General features: G+C 36.8%; 1 protein-coding gene across 2 annotated transcripts; it reads right to left on the reverse strand.

Annotated features, from left to right (window-relative positions):
* Positions 1-1,234: 1,234 nt before the first annotated feature.
* Positions 1,235-21,996, reverse strand: LOC18432544 (uncharacterized). Of its 2 annotated transcripts, none has more exons than XM_088857102.1 (9): positions 21,475-21,996; positions 20,730-20,913; positions 20,121-20,529; positions 18,102-18,299; positions 17,619-17,891; positions 15,738-15,840; positions 8,507-8,625; positions 7,152-7,328; positions 1,235-2,209 (listed from the first exon to the last, which is right to left on the reverse strand). In XM_088857102.1, exons 3-9 carry the CDS (start codon positions 20,418-20,420, stop codon positions 1,481-1,483), a joined length of 1,899 nt encoding a protein of 632 aa, XP_088713228.1. In that variant the 5' UTR covers positions 20,421-20,529; positions 20,730-20,913; positions 21,475-21,996; the 3' UTR covers positions 1,235-1,480. The 2 variants fall into 2 exon arrangements, with proteins under 2 accessions (XP_088713228.1, XP_020521883.1); XM_020666224.2 differs by having other exon boundaries at positions 20,730-20,900; positions 21,475-21,839.
* Positions 21,997-23,383: the final 1,387 nt, after the last annotated feature.

Here is a 23,383-nt window from a genome sequence, read left to right on the forward strand (position 1 = left end):
TATGTAATCTCAATGCTGCAAATCTTTGTGATAGCCTTGAAATATGTTTTTATCTTTAATTATAAAATTTAAAGCTTAAAAAATAGTGTAGATTGAACATATCTATGAAAATCTTGAAAATTGACGGTCCAAAAATGTGTTACAAGATGCACTATTTCCAAAACTCAAAATCAATTTTTTTTCTCATGTTCATGCATCTTGATATTGAGATGACCAATTTGAGGATATTTAGGCATCAAAACAACCTCTTCAGTGAAATTTTTGAGGTGGGTTCTAATTTGATCGTTTAGAGCCTCCGCGCTATATATATATATATATATATATATATATATATATATATATATATATATATATATATATATAAGTAATGATCCTATAAGACCCTCTCACACCCATATGTGTAGGATCTCAAAGAATCACCATTAAATTTGACACATATCTCTAAAAAAATTATCGCATAGGTGTGGATCTTAACTTTTCTAGAGATCCATACCAAATTTAATGGTGATCCTTTAAAATCCTACGCACATGGGTGTGAAATGGTCTCACAAGGTCATTTCCCTATATATACATATATAGAGAGAGATTCTGATTGCCTATAGAGGACAAATTTTTCTTTCTACAAATTGACAGAAGACTTTTGTTTTTAAAAAGATTCATGATGAATGGAAACCTAACCCCTACTCTTCTTTTTTTTAAAAAAATAGTTAGTACTTCTCAAATGTGTTAGTAATAATAGAAACCTAGACCGAGGCGCAGGTAGTGCGTTGTTCTGTTCTGGGTTCATGGGCTGCTAGCAAAGGAGTTGGTCCATACTTTCTCAAGGTTTAGTTAAGAAACAACGGAAGTATCTCGGGAGACATTATTTGAGTAATATGGTGAATTCATCTGAAAATTTGCAGTAGAGAAAACAACATATATACCGAGAAATACATACAATTTTCCGATGGTCTACAGCTATTGTCATTTCAAAGGGGCATCCACTGTTCATTTGTGATGATGGATGGCGAAGATCAACCAGAGTGCGGCCGACGACTTAAATCTCCAGAATCATCACTTGCAGTGGATCTGATGCCTTGCCAAAGCAGAGTAGAACACCTCCCATTGGTTTATGTGCTCTCTCTGTCTTTCACTCTCCATTTTAGCCCCAAAACAGAACTAAACCAAACTCCAGTCCCAAGCCATCTATGGTAAATAGAGACTTGCGTTGGATAAAAATCCACTAGACTAGAGATAAAAATGGCAATAAACTTACTGTGAAAAACTCGTCCACCATAAATCACCCACAGAAACTGTACAGCAATGCTACCTTTTTTTCCTTTGCCATCCCCTATATTTACAATTCAGGATTTCAAATCCCCAAAACCCCACCAAACCAAAAAAAAAAGTCAAAAAAAGAAAGAAGAGAAATGCATCTGCCGAGGCTCCTTTGTTACAACAAACATCTGTTACTTTATAATTAAAAAAAAAAATCGAAATTCTATATCTCTTTGACACAGCAACCATCATTTGCCTCAATCTCCCCCTCAATCTCAAGGATCAACTGTTCCATTTTCCTTCTGTAGATCGGCATATAGTGATCATTAATCATTGTTTTTGAGAGCCGTAGCTTACTATACAATGACCTTGGCGTCCTGAAAATCCTGACCTTGTGTTCCCCATCAAGCTCTCCTTCCCCCTCACCGTCTTCCATCTCGAAAGTCACTATATGCATGATTTTTCCAGGGGGGAAAAACCGGTGGGTCTCAATATTTTCTGACAATAATTCTGGTGAAAATCCAGCAGGTCCGATACTCTCAGCTACCACTTTCTCCTCTTCTCTTTCTATCTCTTCAGAAGCCGAGGCATCAATCTCAGACCTTCTATGCAGCTCCTCTTCAAGCTGCTCCCAAAGCTCATCCTCGGTCATATTTTCACCTCTTATATCATCATCTTCTTCTTCATCATGTTCTTGGGTCATCATCTCGTGGTCAGAGCAGGGGTATTCTGGGTTTTCCATGATCGTTGTTTCGGTTTTTTCGGAGATGAGAAGGGATTCAGTGCTCTCAGTTAGGTCAGTTGAGGCTTCATTTAAAGTTAGAGTTTCATCTGGCTTTGGGCTTGATTGTGGGGGCCTTCGCCGTGCCCTCATGCATGACCATGAGGAGAGGCCAAGGGTGGGGCCTGCCCATGCTGCTCGCGCCACACTCTGCGCACGCTTCATCACCACCTATGGATTTTTGGGCACAAATTAGAAGTTGGTTTCAAGAGTGGCATTTATTTGCTCATCACGGATCCAAAAAGATTTATAAAGGTTTTCCATGCACTGAAAGTGTATAAATCTAATGTAGAGAAAAACGCACAATAATCCAAAGTCATAGTCTATAGTGCTCAAATAGAACACAATACAAATGGTTCCCAGTGAAGGACAGTGAAGAAATGAAGCCCATACGCATAGGGACCTTCAACCAATAGAATTGATCAAAAATCAATGCTCGAGTACACAACGTGGAAAGCTTTTGAGTCCCATATAAAATATTCCATTTAATTACAATATGTGAATTTTAGGGCGTAGGGAAAAGACCTCCACATGATGTTATGCCAGGAGAGTCAACAACTGAGGCTATTTTCCTACTTGAGCACTGATTGAGAAGTTTCAGGTGAAGAGAAAAGACCTCCACAAGGTCTTTATTGATACAGAGAAAACTTATGATAGAGTACCTCGAGATTTGATTTGGCGGGTGTTGGAAAAGAAAGAGTCTCTAGACACTACATCGACTTGGTGAGAGATATGTACGATGGAACGCTAACTAGTGTACAAACAATAAGTCTACATCAAGGGTCAGCATTGAACCCGTACCTCTTTGTCTTAGTTATGGACGACTTAACTAGGCACCTACAAGATGGGGTACCGTGGTGCATATTGTTCACAAATGACAGTTTTGATCGATGAGACCCAAAACGGCGTCAACCAAAGTTAGAACTTTTGAAGGATGCTCTAGAATCCAAAGGTTGTAAAAGTAGCCAGACTAAGACAAGAGTATATGGAACGCAAGTTTAGTAATAATGGGAGTTGAGACGAGGTAAGATTGACAACCAGGAAGTACAAAGGACCGCACTTTCGATATCTTGGGTCGATAATCCAGGAAAATAGAGAGATTGAAGAAGATGTCACACACATAATTAGAGCTGGATGTGCGAACTGGAGATGTGCAACTGGAAATTTATGTGATCGTCGCATACCAATGAAACTAAAAGGTAAGTTCTATAGGACAGCTGTGAGACCAGCTTTGCTCTATGGGGCGGAATGTTGGGCAGACAAAAAAGCAATATACTTATAGAATAAGTGTAGCGGCGATGTGGATGTTGAGATTGATGAGTGGCAAGACAAGAAGGGATAGAATTCAAAATGAATCCATTCGGGAGAATTTAGGTGTAGAACCAATAGGCAATAAGAAGAGAGCGGGTAGACTTCGGTGGGCTAGCCATGTGTGGTGCCAATCAAGTACAGCACCTGTTCAGAGGTGGGAGTTAGTTCAAGTGGAAGGACCGAAAAGGGCAAGGGGTAGGCCCAAAAGGACATGAGTAGTCCAAAAAGATATGGAGACTTGTAGCCTCACTGAGGGTATGGCCTTCAATAGAGCAAAATGCAGACCAGGATTTGTGTAGCCCAACCCGATTATTTGGGAACTGACGATGATAATGAATTACAATATGTGAATCAGTCAACTTAGAACACAACCTTTCACCAGGATATCCATTTGGGATGATCCAAAGCTTAAATCGAAGATCTCTTTGAGATCTACCAACCTTATCCAATGGTTTTCCAAAGACGTTCTAGATAAATCATGGTTGAAAATGTGATGGGAAAATTAGTGGCGAATTGTATTTTCTCAAGAGTATTAAGTTGTTTCTTAGTCATGAAACCCCTGAGAGGGAACCTAGGCAATCTTCTAGGAAGACCAATCTTCTGGAAGATAGTGCACTCCCTAGACAAGAAAGTTGACTCATTAAAGTTTTAGTAAGCTGTTTTTGCCCTAGTTTCAATAGTTAGTTTACTAATTTTACTTAAAGAGTCCAGAAGATTCATTTCATATTTTGAATAAAATATTATTTCCCTTCATATTTTGTAAAAATCTTATTTTCTAAAACTATAAAAGAACCAATAACCTCATTTTGAAAGAATAAGGAAGAATGTCTAGGATTATATAGCTTGGGGCAAATGCAATAACTTTTTCATCATACGTAACGCAGGGCAAATTTTGAAGCTCAAGAAACACAACCACAACTCTATCAGCACCTTCTTGAGCAATGGCACCCGAATGTTTTGCACTTCCACATGGATGTAACGTGTTTATTGCAGATTTTTTGGATGTAAAGATATTTTTGACAAAGCATTCTTTGCTATGTACACAGCGCCCAGCTTGTGGGTAGCTATTCTTTATTTTTGTATCACAACTCCATGTATGAAAAGGAATTTTGAAAAAACTCCATGCATAACACAACCATTTAACACTTGCTCGAAAAAAAAAAAAAAACCATAGATAGTTTGAGCCCCTGTCGAAGTGAAATAGAGAGGGATTTGAACCTCTATATATACCTATTTAGGCCTATGGCAAAAAACAATCAGATTAATTAAAAAAGTTGGGTTTCAACTGTGGTGAGAGAACACTTCTAGAGGAGAGATTCCTCAACTCTCTTTGTAAAGATAATGATTCTACAACTCTAGCCTAAGCATGGGAGTGTCTCCCCAAAGGGTAGAGCCCCTCTTCTTCATATGGTAGAGTGCTTCCCTGAAAACTCTAGCATGTGGATCAGACGTTCTCCTCATGTAAGCTAGAGGAGAGATTCCTCGACCGTCTTTGTAAAGATAGTGATTCTACAACTCTAGCCTAAGCTTGGGAGTATCTCCCAAAGGGTAGAGCCCCTCTTCTTCATATGGTTACGTGCTTCCTTGAAAACTCTAGCTTGTGGATTTGAGGTTCTCCTCATGTAAGCTTGCACCCTATTCCTTTGCCCTGTTGTGTAACACAACCCCATCTAAGACTCCCCACAGCTAGAATCATCACTGGATTCAGTCAATACCACAAGTACTACAAAGCCCATCCACATGCTCAGCCATTCGTAGCGTTCAAACTTTAGTTTAAGCCCTCAATTTGCACCAATTCAACCCTAGATCCTTCTAGGATTGCTGAATTTTAATAGATCCAGAAAATTAGGAAGATGACAAGAAGAACAATAGCCTACATAGCCTCCATTGCATTCGCTTCCATTAAACCCTCTATTCAAACCCAATACTTTAATCTCACCAAAGTCTCCACCTCCACCAAAGACCTAGCCCAAGTCCTACCTCTTTAAGCCTCCTAATATCCACTCCTACTTAATACAAAAGGAGTTAATCTACCCCATAGTTAACGGAATCTCTCTGCCCAAGCTGCCATTGCGCTTCGAATCCCGATCCGGTGATGAAATCAAAGAATCTTTACAAAACCCATTTCCTTTGAAGTCAAGAATCTTGATTCCCTATTTAAGGAATCTCAATTCCAACTTTTTCTGAATCTCATCCCAACAATGGAATCTCGATTCCAACATTTATTAAATCTTGATTCTACATTTGTTGATTCCCGACTCCACATATAATGAATCTCAATTTGACCTTTTTTTTTTTCTTTTCTGAATCCAGAATCCACAACATCAAGTACCCCGATTCATAGGTGCAGGAAACTGCAATTCAATCAACATAGAATCTTGCTTCCACCTTCATAGAATCCCACACCAAATTTTGTTTAAATCCTGATTCCACAAAATCAAGTATTGGTGTTGTTCAACATGGAATCTCATCTCAAATATTTATGGATTCTGATTTCAGTTAGTTGGGAACTTGATTGGAGAACGTTGTTTCCCATGGTTTATAAGTGCTTCAAATAATAATCCAATGAACGCAGTGATAAAGAATTTGTAACACGAATCAACTTTAAGTGCAAATGTTTATAGTTAACAAGTACTCTCAACATGTATGATTCTAATGTCTTTTCCAAGCAACAAAGGCAAGTATAACTAGCCGTTGGAGCATTAATGATAGTGCTAATGGTGCTAGGACTGGCTCGAATCATGTTTCTAAGAGTGCTAGAATTGGATGCCTTTTTAAAAATACAATTGGAAGATAGTTTTACATTCACATAGGACTACAACACAACTGACACCATGTCACAAAGTCATTTGTATCTTTTGTAGACAGTTTCCTCAGTAGGAATATGAGTTGTCTATAAACTGACCTTATTTTTGATACTATCTGAGCTCAATGGTCAATAACTCAATACGCTGACTTCATATCTACAAAACCCTTATTTAGGTCTTAGAGACCTCTGATCTCAATTGGTTGATGAGGTTCTAAGTTGTTAAAGCACGAGATGTAGTTGATGAAGGATCTTGATTCAAAAGGGCTTGAAACTCAACCCCATAGAGTTACAAATCTCAATTGTCATGTGGCTCAAAACTCGATTCCAAACTAATATGAATCTAAATTCCAAACTGGTATGAATCTTGACTCCAAATACATCAAAAACTTAATTCCAAAGATGTTGGATTCACGATTCCATAAATGTAGGCATCTCGTTTCTATATGGGTCGATTCCCAATAGGTTAAGAAACTCGATTCCAAAGCGGTCAGAATCTGGGTCGAAACTTGATGCATGTAAAATAGGAATCCCATTCCTGTGATTCCTTTCCTACAGACGTTGATTGCAAAAACAGGAATCTGCCAACCAGCCGCGAATCTATGATTTCGATTCCTATAAAGATTCAGAATCTCAGGCATTTCCAACAACTATGATCTGCCTTTATACCTTGCTAACCCTAAACCTTTGGTATCCGCCCACAAAGCCTTACCATACTCAGGTAGGAACCAAACGTGGGTCCTACAGCAATATACTTTACCTTTTTTTAGTTCCTCAGTGCATAAGTGAGGTAATATTCATTTCATTTCTTTTACCGTCCTATTTTCTTAGAATAAAACTAACTCATCGTTTCAAATTGTTATCTACGTAAAAGAAGTGCAGGGAACTACTTTTTTTTTTTTTTGGCTCAAAAATGGTAGATATCATGACATTCTATTATGCATAAGATTGAACATCAAATTGTTTGTTGGTGTTTGAGGAAAATGTAAAGCATACCTGTGTACCATTGGAGACAGGACGTAGAATTGCACCTGCTCCCGCAACTCTTGCCCTGGCACTAGCAATGGATGGCAATCGAGAACCCAAGGCAGATGCAGACCGATACACAGTGCTCAGAAATCTTGTGTGCTCAATCTGGTTTCGTAAATCATTTAGCCATGCAGATGCTGTCACCTGTTTCAAAGTGACATTCAACAAGAGCACTTTGTAAAGAACTGCACAAATAGTGAAGAAAAACTAAGGTAACACCATAGAAACTAGAAAGAAATAAAATATATTACCCTGTAGAGAGAAAAACAAAATGAGAATGATATGCGCAACTTACTCAATTGTTAACCAAGTTAGATGCATGTACATCGTAGAAAAGCAAGTGTCTAACCTGTCTACATAAACAGAATCCCATGCATGCACACAAACAAATGCAACCTATGGTTGTAACCCATATCACTGTTTCAAAAAACAGTCGCCCAGCACCTAGGCAGCCACCTAGGTGCCCAAGAGGCCATAGGCCGCCTGTCTAGGCCTAGGCAGAAGTTCCTGGGTGCCTAAAGTAGAAAACTCGTCCTATGCCCTAGAAACACCCAAAATTATTGGATTTTGTGATTTTTTCAACATGGGAAAAATTTTGAGAAATTCGTGGAATCATCCAAAACCTTACCATATCTTCTCACAATCAATTTTAGGGTTCAAATGAGGGGTTCGTAGAAAACTTTTGCAGTGATTTGAGTGCAATCAAAACATTGAGGATAAAACATCCAAAACATTGAACAATTAGAGATCTCTTTCTTTTCATTTGTATAGCATCTTAAGTAAAACATCATTTTGTATTGGTTATTTGGTCTCATTGGAGACATAGAGTCTGACTATGACTGTATGACATACAAAATATAGAGTATGGTGTATAGACACTTAATCACCAATACACTAAGTACTAGTGTTTTTTTTTTCCCCCCTTCACCATTTTAGTGATTCAAAGTAGCAAAATTTTCAGTTATTTGAACGTGCTTCAACATTCACGCATATTTGTACAAAAAAGTTAGTTAAGAATATATATAAATGCATAAATATGCATTATTCAACACATATATAGCCATATATGTGCGTTTCAACAGCGCATAAATGCATATATGTATATATCTCGTACCTCTCAGCACCTGAGGTTCTGAGCAGCCACCTAGGCACTAGGCAGCCCCCCGCCCCCTGCCTCCCGCCCCCCGCCCGGCATTTTTTTAAACCTTGCCCCATAACATGCTATAGATACCGCCCTTACATTTTTCAAGAATCATGACAGCCTAGAAATTAGCAACAAGTTACAAATTGGAATTGAATAAAATAAATTACTCAAGAATCACCTCTGAGCGTAGATCATCCACAGATGCAGCCGAGAAAGTAGGCACCAAGTCCGAACCATTGATTATGGAAGTAATGAAGGAGACACCTGATTCTGCTAACTCCCATGTCATACAAGCAGCTGCGCATACAAATTTCATCAAATACAAATCATTAATATATAAACTTTATGAAATATAAAGCATAATGCACCTAATAAATAAACCTCATGAAATACAAATCATAATTCACCAAACAAATAAACTTCCCTACATAAGAAATTAATCATCACAAGTGTGATTCAGAAAAAGGCTTCAGAAATAGCAGTCATTTCTAACATACCGGGCCTTACCAGATCCGTAATACATAACCGAAATGGGATGGTGTACCCCATATAGTCATATCACTTGATATGGTCAAATATTGGCGATTTTGAGGTTTTGAGCGCTGTTATAAATCAATTCAACAATATATAAACCTCTTTTTATGATTTAAAAAAAAAAGGGCGATATAGACTTTGTGAAACCCATTCTCTATGAAAATAAGAGTTATATACACTTTTTCTTTAAACGTATTAACGAATAGAAGATCAACACCATTAAATCGTATGCAAATTCTGGGGAAATTTATCAAAATGCACCTAAAGGATAACCTATTTAACATTAGGAAAAGTTTATATAGAGCCGAGGCTCTGAACAATCAAATTAGAGCATACCTCCAAAATTTCACTAGAAGAGGTTGTTTTGATGTCCAAATACCCTCAAATTGATCATCTTGACAACACGATACATGGACATGAGAAAAAAAAATGGATTTCAAGTTTGAAAATAGTGTATTTTGTAACGCATTTTTGGACCGTCAATTTTTAAGATTTTCAAGTTTTCATAGATCTGTCGATCTACACAATTTTTTAAGCTTTAACTTTATAAATAAAGATGAAAATATATTTTAAGGTTATCACAAAGATTTCCAGTATTGAAACCACATTTCTCAACACTATTTGAAGGTAGGCTCTAATTTGATTGTTTAGAGCCTAGGCTCAATACAAACCGCACCCTTTAACATTTTTTCCATTTCTTTTTATTTAAATTCACAAAGCCCCCCCAAGAAATGCATGATCATGAGTTGGAATAGTTGAAAATGAGTAAAATGTTAAATAGTTGATAAGTTAGGTGTATTTTGATGGATTTCCCTAAATTCTGTTACATAATATGATTTTCAAATAAATCCTATCAAACCTTTAGATTTAAAAAATAATAATATTTGATTTTCCTGTTTTAACCCTGATATATATCAGCTACTACCATATTATATGGTTAGAGAGCCCACTGCTACAGACCTATATCCACCTGTATTTTGAACCTTAATCGTAAGGAACATAGAAAAACCCCAGAATGAATAAATCCATCAAAGCAAAAGTGATAGGAAGACAAACATGCATATGGCTTACAGCATGCCTACCCAAATAATAGTAACATTTTGTAGTATTTGGTGGAGATGAAGAGAAGAGCACCAAAGGAATAAATTAGCAAATTGCAGCACAAAGAGAAAGTGGTCTCTTTTATTTTTATAGAGTAACAAGGAGAATAGTCCAAGACCCCAAAACATGTATATCGTCAAAAGCTAATAAAAAGTTAAAAGGCCCCAATGCAAGGGTCTCAAATCCCACAGTGCCCCAATTAAATATTGTACACTGACCCAAAACTCATGCAGTTCCCAATTACCACAGCTTGCAAGTTGGTAAAGGGGTTCACCACTTCAAGGAGTCCCTCCAAATATATTGTATAATAAGCTTCCATTTATTTATAATTGGACCATATTATCTGTTACTAACGAATTCCACCAGCTCATTGACACATACTGGAGAACATGCTATACCTAGAAGCTAAACTACAATGAACTAGGTGAGCAATCAAAAGGCACAAAGACTTTCTCCATCACTCCATGACCATGGATCTTGCAAAAACGGCCAAGTTCCTCTCCTCCACATGTTCATTCTTATGTCAAGTTCTTCTTAGACCATAATCATAAGATAGATTCATAATCACTTATTTGCACTAAGGAACCAATAATTTTTCCTCACATACTTTCCAGCTGAATCAACCACACTAATTTCTACATCAAAACTTTCAGAAGGGATAGACTGGGTTTTCATTGCATTAATCTCATATTCATTTTAAAGAAATCATGAAACGAAAGAAAGGCCCTCACCAAATAAGTATGGACAAAATCCTACACGAGGGTTAACCACCCACAAATTTTTCATTACAGCAACCCCTCCAATCTTACGTGGATTCTTCAAAAAAAGCTCAATGTAACACCAGCAACTGAGGATTGAAGGGACCTATATACAAGCCAACTTTAAAGACCCGTTTCGTACGACTCCTCAATACTAATTTTTAGGCTTCTTCGTAAAGAATTTCAAATTATCTTGGTACTATAGGTGAAACGACCCCCTAAAAGGGGCCACAAAGAACTCATAAAGGACTCCATATGCAACCTCAGACGTCTACTGCAACCAGTTGGGAAGATCTGTAGCCATGAACAGAAAGTATGCCATTCTCCATCAACAGAGGAGCATCAGATTGTCTCAGGATCTGACAATGGAAACATAAGAAACCCAATGGGATGGGGCAATAAATAATCATTGCCTGTATATAAATTTATAGAATAAATATTTTGAGGCTTTATAGTTTTTTTCATTTTTAACATGACGGTTTTTTACATAAAAATGTATCATTAAAAATGATATTTCTTTTTAATAATTACATCTGATTAATTTTTAAGAAGTCTTGCGCAATGGTTGCTAATGATTGAGAATCAGACAGGTGGCCATCCAAACTATTCAGACCAGCTAGTTAACCAGTCAGACCAATCTGGAAAAATATTAAAAAAAATTATAAAACAAATCAAAACCAGTCCACCAACCAATTCACAGTTTTGACCCATTTCAAACAGAAACAAACTAGTTAGAGGCCAAGTTCATGGTTCAACCGATAAGACCGAGAGAGCATCTGGTACTTATAACGATTAGGAATAGCAATGCATTGTCCACTTGTCAAGTCATGGGAGGGGAAGGGCAATCCAAATGGTATGTCACCTCTGTAGTCAGAGAGGGCGACCTCAATGGCATCCCCGAGAGCAAAGCTAAAGGAAATTTTCGACATGTAAAACTCTCTAGATATCTATTAAAAAATTTATTATCTTTTTTTTTGTTGAGTGAAGTTAATGATTGTACTACTGGAAGAAGAGTGGGCAAAAAAATTATTATCTTCTGCAGCACAATATCGAGAGATCAAACTTATGAGCCACACTCTGAAGCTATGGGAGAGAGTGATCGAGCAATGACTACAACATGAAACGTGTATCAAAAAATCAGTTCGGTTTTATGCTAGGGATGTCAATCAATGAGGCTACTTTATAAGGAGAAGAGAAAAGACCTCCACACGGTCTTTATTGATTTAGAGAAAGCATACGACAGGGTACCTAGAGACTTCATTTGGTGGATGTTGGAAAAGAAACGTTCAAACGAGTCTCTAGAGAATATATTATTGACATGGAGGGATATGTGTGAGGGAGAGCAAACTAATGTAAAGGCAACTAGTGGAGAGAAAAGTGAGTTTTCGGTGACAGTAAGCCTACATCAGGGGTCAGCGTTGCACCCATATCTCTTTATTTTTGTTATGGAGGAGTTATCTAGGCCTCTACATGATGAGGTACCGTGGTGTATGTTTGTGAATGACAGTTTTTGATTGATGAGACTAGAAACAGCATCAGTGCAAAGTTAAACTTTAAAGAGATGCTCTAGAATCTAAAGGTTTTATATTAGCCAGACTAAGACAAAATATATAAAATGCAAGTTTAGTAATAATAGAATTAGAAACAAAAAATTAGTTAATATTGATGACAAGAAGTACCTAAAAGATATTATTTTTGATATCTAAGGTCAATAATCTACGAGAATGGAGAGATTGAGGAAGATGTCGTGCATTGATTTAGATTTTGGTGGATAAAGTGGAGATGTGCTTCTAGAGTCTTGTATGATCGTCGCATACCAATGAAACTGAAGGGGATGTTCTATAAGATGGCTTAAGACCAGCCATGCTGTATGGAATATAATGCTGGGCGATCAACAAACAACATATCCATAAAATGCATGTGGTTGAGATAGGAATGTTGAGATGGATGAGTGGCAAGACAAGAAAAGATAAAATTCGGAATAATACATCAGAGGGAACTTAGGGGTAGCGTCAATAGGCGATAAGATGAGAGAAAATAAACTTAGGCGATAAGATGAGAGAAAGTAAACTTAAGTCGATGAACAACATCGACCTAGAACAACACCGCTTGGGAGGAGTAAGGTTCAAGAGGAATGCTCTAAAAGAGCAAGGCAAAGGCCCAAAAGGACATGGATGGAAGAAGTGAGAAGAGATACGGTGACTGGTTTGACTAAAGTTATGGCCCTTGATAAAGTAGAACGGTCGAACAGGATCTACATAGTCAAACCCCTAACAGTTGGGATAAGGCTGGGATGATGGTGATTATCTTCTTTGGCACACCCATTCGATCAGATTCAACAAATTACCATCCATAATCAAAGAACCCAGCAATTGTTTGGAGAAAACTCTAAGGCACAGATAGTAGGACTTTCACCTCCACAATAAGAGACCTACCTCTTTGAAGCCAATCCGGCAAAGACATTTTATAACATAACCTTCACTGTCCCTAGAAAGTTAGTCCACTCCTACAGGGCCCATTCCAAATGCAGCTGCAGTTGTGATTTCCTTTAAATGTACCATCTAGCATCATTGAACCGAGGGATAGGTCTCATGACTTATGTGAAACATCTCTCCAATCTTTTGCATAGTTCTCCACCCTAACATTATATAATTCCCCCATAACTAGCTTCAAATAATGGTGGAAGCCCTTATCCAATTTCTAAGCATGTCACAAAGCATAATAATTTCCTCTAAAGATTCTACACTGCCCATATTTCCAGAATTCTCGTAGATGACAATTCAGCACATCTTCCAAAGGATATGGCTGCAGTCAATGGCAAGCCAATTAATCAGCTCCCTGTGAGAGAAGCGACAAAAGCAAGAAACTCATATCAACCAAGGTTTTAAAAAACAGATCAGTGACCTGAATCGGCAACCCCAAAAATCATGTCGGATAAATGGATCGGTGATCTGGATCGGAGAATTGGCCGGATCAGCAAGATCAAGTATTAAATTATTTTCAAAAAATACTATAGTTTCTTAAAATTTTAGTTTTTGCGGTTTAAAAAAAATAGTATTACATCAATACTAAGAACTTGTCTCGTGTCTGGGCGTTTGCTATCCATTACATCTATTTTATGGTCAAAATAAGATTTAAAATACAACTCATTGCAATAAAATGGATCACTATTACTCAAACTTTCGTAGTGAATAAAAAGGAATCCTACAATAGCTTTGGACCTTTTGAGTTAATAGAGAGAAAAAAGCTTTGATCCTCACAATGAGCTATCCTGTTTTTATTAAACCAAAATGACAATCAGGGAAAAAGCTATGATCCTCCATTTTTGCTTTCTCACCAGACATGTTTTTGCTATTCTAAAAAAAAAAAAATTGACAGTGTTTTTTTGAAACAATTTATTCGTTTTAAATGTCCCATGCAATTGTGTTATTCAACACCCCAAAAATTTATTTGTTTCAAGCAATAGTGCTAAATGAGTGAACCACTAGAGCTATTCAACACCCCAAAATTTATTTGTTCCGTGCAATAGTGCTAAATGTCCCAAGAAAAGTCGTTTCATGCAGTAGATTGAATAAGCAAGAAAAAAGTCCCACATCGGGGATTTAAAGAAGCAAAAGCCTTTACAAAAGGCTAAGGCATATGCAGCAAGGTGTAAGCGTTAACCACAAGCCACTTGATGAGCTATGCTCACGCAGGAGCGGGAAATGATCAGCTGACGAGATAGTGACTTTGAAAAAGTAATCAAATATGGGATGGGCCACCGCCCCTTTGTTTATAAAAAAAAAAATTAAAAAATTGCACAACTTTCAAAAAAAATCAAATATTGCAAATAACATGGGGCGACCATTTCAAGTCAGTTCTATTCTGACAAAACCGGCTAATTACTGACTTTACCAACTGATTATGTCAAAGAACCAGACGGTTCCCAATATATCATGGGGAACAGAACGGCCGCAACAATTTTCGATCTGGACTAGGCAATTGAAATCCGGATCGGTGATTTTTAAAACCCTAGGATTAACAAAAGAATGCTGGTGGGAAACAAAAAGTAACTCTGAATCCCAATCAGAAACTTTTACTAGAAGATGACAAGGTTTGATGAATTCCCTTAGTGGCTAATGTTTAAATGGAAGCTTCAATCCACAACCTTTAATTTTTCTTTTTTTCTTTTTTTCTTTTTTTTCTTCTTCTTTTTTGCATAGGCTAGAAGTGGGATTCGGACATTAGATACTGTGTTGCAGCAGTTAGGGCATGGAGTTCAAAGCCCTACATCAATGCTAACCTGTCCCCAAAAAGAAGTACTTCAGGGAGTGAAAATTAATTGAGTTTTAGAAACCTGATTTGCTACAGAGTTTACTAATTCAGCATTGCAGTTCAATGAAGCACTGAGACACGAGCTCGTACAACACATAGTGCTCAGGGAAATGTACCCCAAAAACGTTCGCATGTACTTTGCTTAAAACAAAAAATAAGATAAGATGACGTACACACGAACAAAGGCACAAAATTATATGCCCATAAATTATAAAAATAGAAACACTATATGATAGCAGCATCAAAGGCGACAAGAAGGTAAGACAGAAAAACATTCTTGACAGGATTATCTTCACCAATAATGGATGGTTGGCCATGAAGTTGAGCCGAAGTCCCAAGGCTGAACCTTCAAAGGCACAGACATAGGCCCCAATTTCAGGTCTGCCCTCAAAACATTACAATTCAAAGAATGATGCAGGAGAAACAAAAAGCTTGTTCACATATTTAAACATTTCATGTCATATGATCTGAAGTGCAATAAAGGTGGGCAATAGTGAAATTTACCTAGTTCAACCATTAGAGTTGAATATTGACAATAAGAAACAAAAAGAATCAATACATCGATGGCATGCCAGAAAATCCAACACATGATCCAAAGGAAACCCAGTTCCCCAACAAACATTAACGACGAACATTAACAGTCAGAATATTTAACCAATCAGATTATTAAATAAATAGTCAAGGTCTCAAGGAAATACATGCCTGGAGCAAATGTAACACAAGTACAGGTAGAGAACTCCTCCCTCTCCCGCAATACATAGGTTAGGAGTGCAGCAGTGCCCCCACCCAAAGAGTGTCCAACAACCTAAATATATTCAGGAGACCATGTTAGATCCATTTTAATTTCAATGTTAAAGAGAAACCTACCAATTCCTGCAAGTGGTGATAACAATAAAAAATTAACAGCCCAACATTAAACAAATAATTCCATTTCATTAAACAACCAATGCAAGAATCAGCAACAACTTGGACAAGACGAGATCCAAACAAGTTTTAAACCTTCTCACATGACAATGGAATGTCCATGACAAAATTTTTTAAGGAATTCTCTTAAATTTTAAAGTACAACCAAAAGGTTCATAGGAAGTTCCACTTAATTATTCTCGCAGAACCTTGGATGTTAAAGCAGTTATTTACTCGATGAAATAAGAACATTCAATCAAGCAATGGAAGACTCAAAGGACCCATGCACACCAAATTCTTCTCCAGTTTTAGAGTTCCTGTGCCCAAATAAAGTGATTCCTAGGAAATTCCTACTTTCCATCAGACCCAGACATGCCCATAAATTCAACTTCCACCCCAACAGAAAACCACGATTTCAATCTAGCCTGTAAGAAAGAAACTTGGAATATTCTGAACTACATTTAAAATGTTGGGGCAAAAAGAAAATGAAAACAACAAGAAAATATCCTATATATCAAACCTATAAAATTGAAAATGGGCTCGAGAAAGGTGGCTTCAAGATGATCCAGAGTCATAACTGACCAGGAACCCTCTTGTCAAATATACCAGTCGAATTATTATTGGTATTTGGCATTGGTATGAAATGTGTCAGAAAATTTTGTGATATGCATTTCTAGTTCTAAGCAACATTATGCATTGATAGAAGCCCCTTTGTTCACCTATATGGACTTTCTTTTCAGTAGTTCATTTTTGGTACATGATAGAGATATCTTCTGTTATTTAAAAAATCATATTTGATCCTGATAGTGTATAGGAATCCCATCTCCATACTCAAATCTCTCAAGTTCTCAACCAGCAAAAATGCTGGGATAAAACCAATTGGTGCTGATGTTTAAAAGTTATAATGTAATCGATTAGTCATCACATGTAACTTCTTCAACAACATCTAATATTATTCATACAAAAAATGGTATAATTCAACCGAGTCTTTTGCCCGTCTTCATATCCTGCGATTCCCATAGACATTCATGACTATAATATTTCTAGCTATTGCAAAATATGACCAATCCATAAAATATGAGGAACCACATGTGCTAGTAGATTTAAAATTTTACATTAAGGCCACCAACAAGATTTGTATCAGACAAATGAGCAGTATGCTATGACCATCTGGATAGCCCCTGTTTTAGCCGTAGCAATAAAATTGCATTATAGTTGCGCCTGAGCGAGTGGTGTGCCAGCTTGGCACCCCACTCTTCACAATGCAATGAAATAACAGAGGCCCACTTATCGTGAAACCCTGCCAATACACCCCACTTGGGCGGCTTTAGGTTAAAAAGAAAATACATATAAAAAATAAAAAACCATTTTTACCACTCTCACTGAAAACTTGGATATTGTTCCACTTAATTATGACCATTAGAAAATGTGTATTTTCATGATTGACCATAAAGACAACTAAAGATAAGACTTGGATATGGACACCAAGATATACAAACAAGCGCAAAAAAAATACTTCCCATCACACTTCTTGGACGGAATGACAAAGCAAGACATTTGGACTGCTCCACCTTTGAGACAGTTTATCAACTGCCATCCCCACTACTCAGGCCAAATGGACAAAAGCAAATGCTCACATTGTCAGGAAAGCCTATTGATATATGGAGTAATGTAGTTTACCTTAACATTGTAATCACGATGTTCAGAAAGAGCTTTAAGGAGACAAGGAGTAGCAAGCTTTGCGATCCAACGTGCAGCAGCAACCATCCCACAATGGGCGTAACCTAAAACTAGATTGCTCACACCACCTTCGTGTAAAACTGTATGATGGAAAGGTACAACCCCACCTGTTGCTGCTGTCAAAGTGTCTTTGATGCTATGAGTACCCCGAATCAATAGAAGGAAACATTTTGAGCTCTTGTCAGACAAAATTGTGAAAGCAGGCTTCAAAAGCTGCATAAAATAATACATAATCAACAAACCAAATTAATGTAATAGTATAGAATAACAGAATCAGCTTTCAATCCAAAGACCAAAAGATATCTACCATCCCTATTTGTGATTTTATTTATCAGAAAGTCCCCAATATATAGATTAAAAAGGTAAATCAGAGGTCTTGCACATCAAATGCAATAAAGCAAAATAATAAGAAATACAACATACCCCTGCTTTAGGCTCTTGAAGAAGCACATCATCAAGGGTATAGCCAGTTTCCTCCAAAAATAGCGGAAATGGCTTCTTTGAGAAATGCAAGCAAAGAGTCAATAACTTCAAAAGCTGCCTTAGCTCAGAGACTATTTCAGCTCCTGTGAGTTGTATACTATCAGGACCCGCATATACACTTGCAACACGTAAGTTTCCCTGCAAAGATAAAACAGAAGCACTCAGTATAGTCAGTTTTTTTTTCCTTGTTTGATAGTTCAGTAACTTTAGACCTAAAACCCCAATAATTATGCCAACAATTGCACTAGGGTGGAAATATGGACGGGATCACTCGCCACATTCTAATAATCTCTAAGGAAACCTAGGAATTGAAGTTCACAACACAATAATGAATGAGGAGCTATGTGAATTCAATTAACCATGCGAATTGACCATGGTAAAAGAATGACTACCTGCCTGGCCTGCTGATTCACCTCAACATCACCAGGCCAAATATCAATCTTGACATGAATATGAACCAAAACATACATGCACCACACACTTCTCATATGAGAACAGTTACTTGGATACCGAGAACTTAAAACGAAAAATGCATGAACCACACGCTACTATTATGAACAAAGTTTATTTGGATTTCGAGATACTTAAAAACATAGTTTATTTGGATTTCGAGATACTTAAAAACATCCAATGTGGAAGGCCCTCCTGGTGTAAAATCATAATCATCTAATCGTTCTAACATACTCAAATGCAGTTAGGTCAGCTACCCAGCAGATAGAAGATCCACCACAAGGTGTGGCAGGTAAGCAACATAGCATTGTTGTTCGGTCAAGCGATCAGTTACATAGAATCACAAATCAAACACATGGCTTAAAACAGTGCTCCAAAGCATTAAGATCACTATCTCTTTTCTTTTTCTTTTTTTAACTTGCACAAGTGGGGGTTTGTTGGCAACCCAGTCACTAATTCTATGAGCATAAATTGTGAAAATCAATCTACCAGGTGCAATATTTCCACTTCCCAACCTATTATTTTATTAACCTACCATGTACAATGAAGTTGATTGTCACTTAACATGCTAAAAGTTGTTGATGAAGACCGCAAAAATACCTCATGTCAAAACACAAAGACAAGCTCACAGATATCTTCTCTGAATCGATATGCAAAAAACTCAAAGGTGGAATTTTGCTAGTAGGTTCTGATTTTTAAAAAGACTAAAACGTAGATCACAACACATTCTAGGAAATTTGACATTGTCCAACATTCATGTACCAATGAGGTATTTTAAAGATGCGTTACATCAAGGGAGCCACTGTAAACAGTAGTTTTCAATTCAGACTCAGCCCTGGACCAGGTGGGCCCCAGATCAGGGTCAGTGAGTCAGACTTGCTCAAGTATTTAAAAGCATAACAAATAAACCTTGGCAGCAGGCACGATTCGGCACTCCCCGAGGAGTTTCACTTGGAGCAAGCACTTTGTCAGGTCAAAGTGAGTCACCCAAGCCCAAGTCAAACTCGAGTATTTCGAAACAGTGAAATAAAACTTGGGAAACAGGGATTCCAGTTCTGAGTTCCCACGGTTTTTCACTCGGATTGGCCAAGGTGAGAGGTTCGGATGACCATCCCGAGTCTGAGTCGGACTCCGCAAATTTTCAAAACTGATGGTAATAATGACATTACTTATTTCACTTTCATTGTAACAAACATTTATTTTTCTTTTAATCCTTTGTTCAGTATAAGACCCATTCTTTGGTTATTTAGGCATTTGTTCACACTGCACCTAGTATATTGTATAGGACTTGAATCAATAAAAAAAACACTCAACAGATAATCCCTATAAATTAGAGAGAGAACATAGAATCTGGGTCTAACACATTTATCTGTCACATAGAAAGACAGAAAAGAATAAGAACAAAAAGATTAAGAAAGTGATAATCACCTCAAAAGGCGAAGTGAGAGGAAAAGAAAAACATAGTTTTTTAGGCAAGGAAATCAGAAAACATGGTTTCATAGCATGCACCTGTCGCCTCAATAGAAAAGTGATGCCAAAAGCCAGGTCCCCTATTGGCCATTTCCCCAGTGTTTCAGAGTAAGTGAACCGCAAGGTCTCCGAAAGCGTCGATATGGCCTCAAACCATGTAGCAGGTGCCTGTGCAGGGCGCCTCACAGACGTGATCCTTCCTGACCGATTAGATCTTGAGGCATCAGAGTTCTCATCTTCATTGTCTTCTCGCATTGATGCAGTGGCTAATCTTCGGCTTAGTGTATAGTAAAGAAGGGCGGCAGCCCCAGCCGCTGTAGCCATGGTAGCCGTCGCCATAGACAACCGACTTTTAGTTCGACCTATCCTTACATACTAAACCAGATGTTTTTGGCGGGGGGGGATTAGACCTTTTATATTTATTTATACGGTTGCAATAAGAGCTAATCTGGTGAAGGCACAAAAATTGTATAAATTAGTTGGACTCATACAAAACTTTGATCTGAAATGATGAATTTTATCCAAATCCAGATGCAAGGTTGGAATTAAACCTTTTCTTTTTCTTTGGTCGATCAGCACAAAGCCTGATCCAATTCTTAAATACTAAAGATAAGCATTCAAATCCATGAATCAGATTAATGAACTCACAGAAAATTTATCCGAATTTGTGAAATTCGTTGCAAGATCGGAACTTCATCGGCGGTTTATAAACTGCATGGACATTCAATGTAGAATTGATAAAATATTGTTCGTTTTGCTAGCTTTGGGGATTGATTTTTTTTGAAGAGATTACCAAGTTACGCCCCCCCCCCACACATCCTGCAGCAAAAACCTGCAAACCAAATGAGCATTTCTCCATAAAGGAAAAGAATTCAGCATACATAACAGAAACCAAAAAAATAAAAAAGAAAAGAATTCAGCATAAATTATTGTACTATCGGGCTTGAACACCGTAGGTATAAACCATCGAGCATTTAGTTGACCTAATTCCTGATATTCAGGCCGAATGTTTCCAATACCCAAACTAATACAATATTTTGGTTTACCGAAATCGTCAGAGTCAGGCAAACTCTTCGCAGACCTAAACCAAACCAAAAACATGAACAAACTACATAAACTAATCGATCACCCATAATTGCAACAACTTCTACCCCCAAAAACCTGAAATTCACAGCAATTTACACATATTGATAACCCCAAAAAAAAAAAGGGGAAAAATATCATCAAATAAATTACTCAAAAATCCAATCACTCCATCGAATAATTTTAAAGGAGGAGCCACACCTAAAATGACCTGATTTGTGACATTTGTGACAATATGATTAAGAGTTATAAATCTAATAAAATGAGATAAAAAAAAAATTAATGGGACTTTCCATGGATTCTTGCTTACCTTCTTGTGAAGATTGATCCGTGAGCCAAAGGGCGAGAGATAAAGAGAGAGGATCCTTCGTTTCTTTTCTCTTGAGGGACTAGAGAGAGCGAGAGGGGATCCTTTGTCTCGGTTTTCTCGACGGATTTAGAGAGAGCGTGAGGCGGGATATAGAGAGAGAAAGAGAAGGAGAGGAGGGATTTCGAGAAAGAGAGAGAGAAGGGGCGAATCGGCGAAGCTTGCAGCGTGATGCAAAGTAATTAATATTAAAAAATTTAATGAGCAATTGTTTCATGCGGGACTGGACCGCATGGCTACAGCGGTGCAGTTGGCATACGGATGCATCCGTTGGTGTAGAGGTAAGGTTCACCTTCAAATTTTATGATGGTGTATAATTTTGATGTAAAATGTTTTTAATCTCAAAATCTATTTTGTTATTTAATTATAAAATTTTTAATTTTAAAAATAATTAAAATCAAGTAGTTCTATAAACAAATGAAAATCTTGAACATGGATTGTATAAATAATATGTTATAAAATGCACTATTTTTTAGATTTAAAATCTTTTTATTTTTTATGGTCATATATCTCGATGTTGAGATGATCAATCAAAAGGTTTTTCAACATTAAAACTATCTTTTCCAACTGATTTTTGAGGTAGATCCATAGCTGTAGAGGTAAGGTTGCAATCTTATATAAACTTTTTCTTTTCTACAATATATTGTCCGGAGTGTGCATCCATTTTAAAAACGGATGTAAAAAGGTGGCCTATTTAAAAACAATTGTAACCAGTGGTCCAAAGGTTTTTCGAAGTTTAGTTTTCAATTTATTTTTTTCATTTTATATTTTCTAAAAATTAGGGTTAAATTATATCTAAAATATATAAACGGTGGAGATTGGATGAGTACGTTGTCGAGAGTTTGAGAGTTGGACTTGTCGTAAAAGGCCCAGGCTAAGAAAGAACAAATCCTAGAATATTACGAAGGATTGTTTGAGGTTTGATTAAGGAAGGCGCACGTTTGTTACAATGAATAGATGGAATTTATCCTATTTTCATTTATTTGCAGTAATTATTGTTTTTATTTTATTTTAGAAAGTCAATATAAATATCCATTACTTTTTTATATATAAATGGATTTTTTTTGTTTTGCAGTTGATTAAGGATTGGCACGTTTGCTACTACTAATAGATGGAATTTATTCTATTTTCATTTATTTGTAATAATTATTGTTTTTATTTTATTTTAGAAAGTTACTATAAATATCCATTACTTTTTTGTTATATAAATGGATTTTTTTTGCTTTGCCTATTTTACACTTTGTCCACTTTTGTTTTCTTATTTTTTGAAAATACTCAGTTTGGAACTCCAAGATTCCAACTAAGGTATTTCTTTATTTGATTGAGAGAATGTTTGGAATTTGAAGTTTCAAATTGATTTTATTTTAAACCAGCTGGTTCAAAACTTCAAGATCTATGATAAGAAATTGTATTTCTATATATTTGGACCTTAAGCCCCCATGGAATTATCTCTTTATTGATTGATCAAGAATATACAAGATCCGTATAAATATACGGTTAGTAACCATAAAAGATAAATACCAACGGTTATGGATAACTACTGACTAATCTTATCATAATCAAGATACAACTAAGAGATGTATGTCATATATATACATATCTCATTATATATTCATAATGATGTATATCAATAAAACATACTCTAATACTACCCCTCAAACTCAATATGTTTTTATACAAAGCAGTTGGAGTTTAAACAATAAGTTGCATAAACAAATGAGTTGGATCTTTAAGTCTTCACATGCATGGTGTGACTAATAGAAGCAGTGGTCTCTCACTTGAAGAACAAGTATAGAATGGTACTTGAAAGAGCCAACAGAACTCGGTAAGGAACCGAGACAGATTCAGCAAC

This window comes from Amborella trichopoda, chromosome 13 (genome assembly GCF_054954075.1).
Source record: "Amborella trichopoda isolate Santa Cruz 75 chromosome 13, AtrichopodaSantaCruz75HAP2 v2.0, whole genome shotgun sequence".
Lineage (NCBI taxonomy): Eukaryota > Viridiplantae > Streptophyta > Magnoliopsida > Amborellales > Amborellaceae > Amborella > Amborella trichopoda.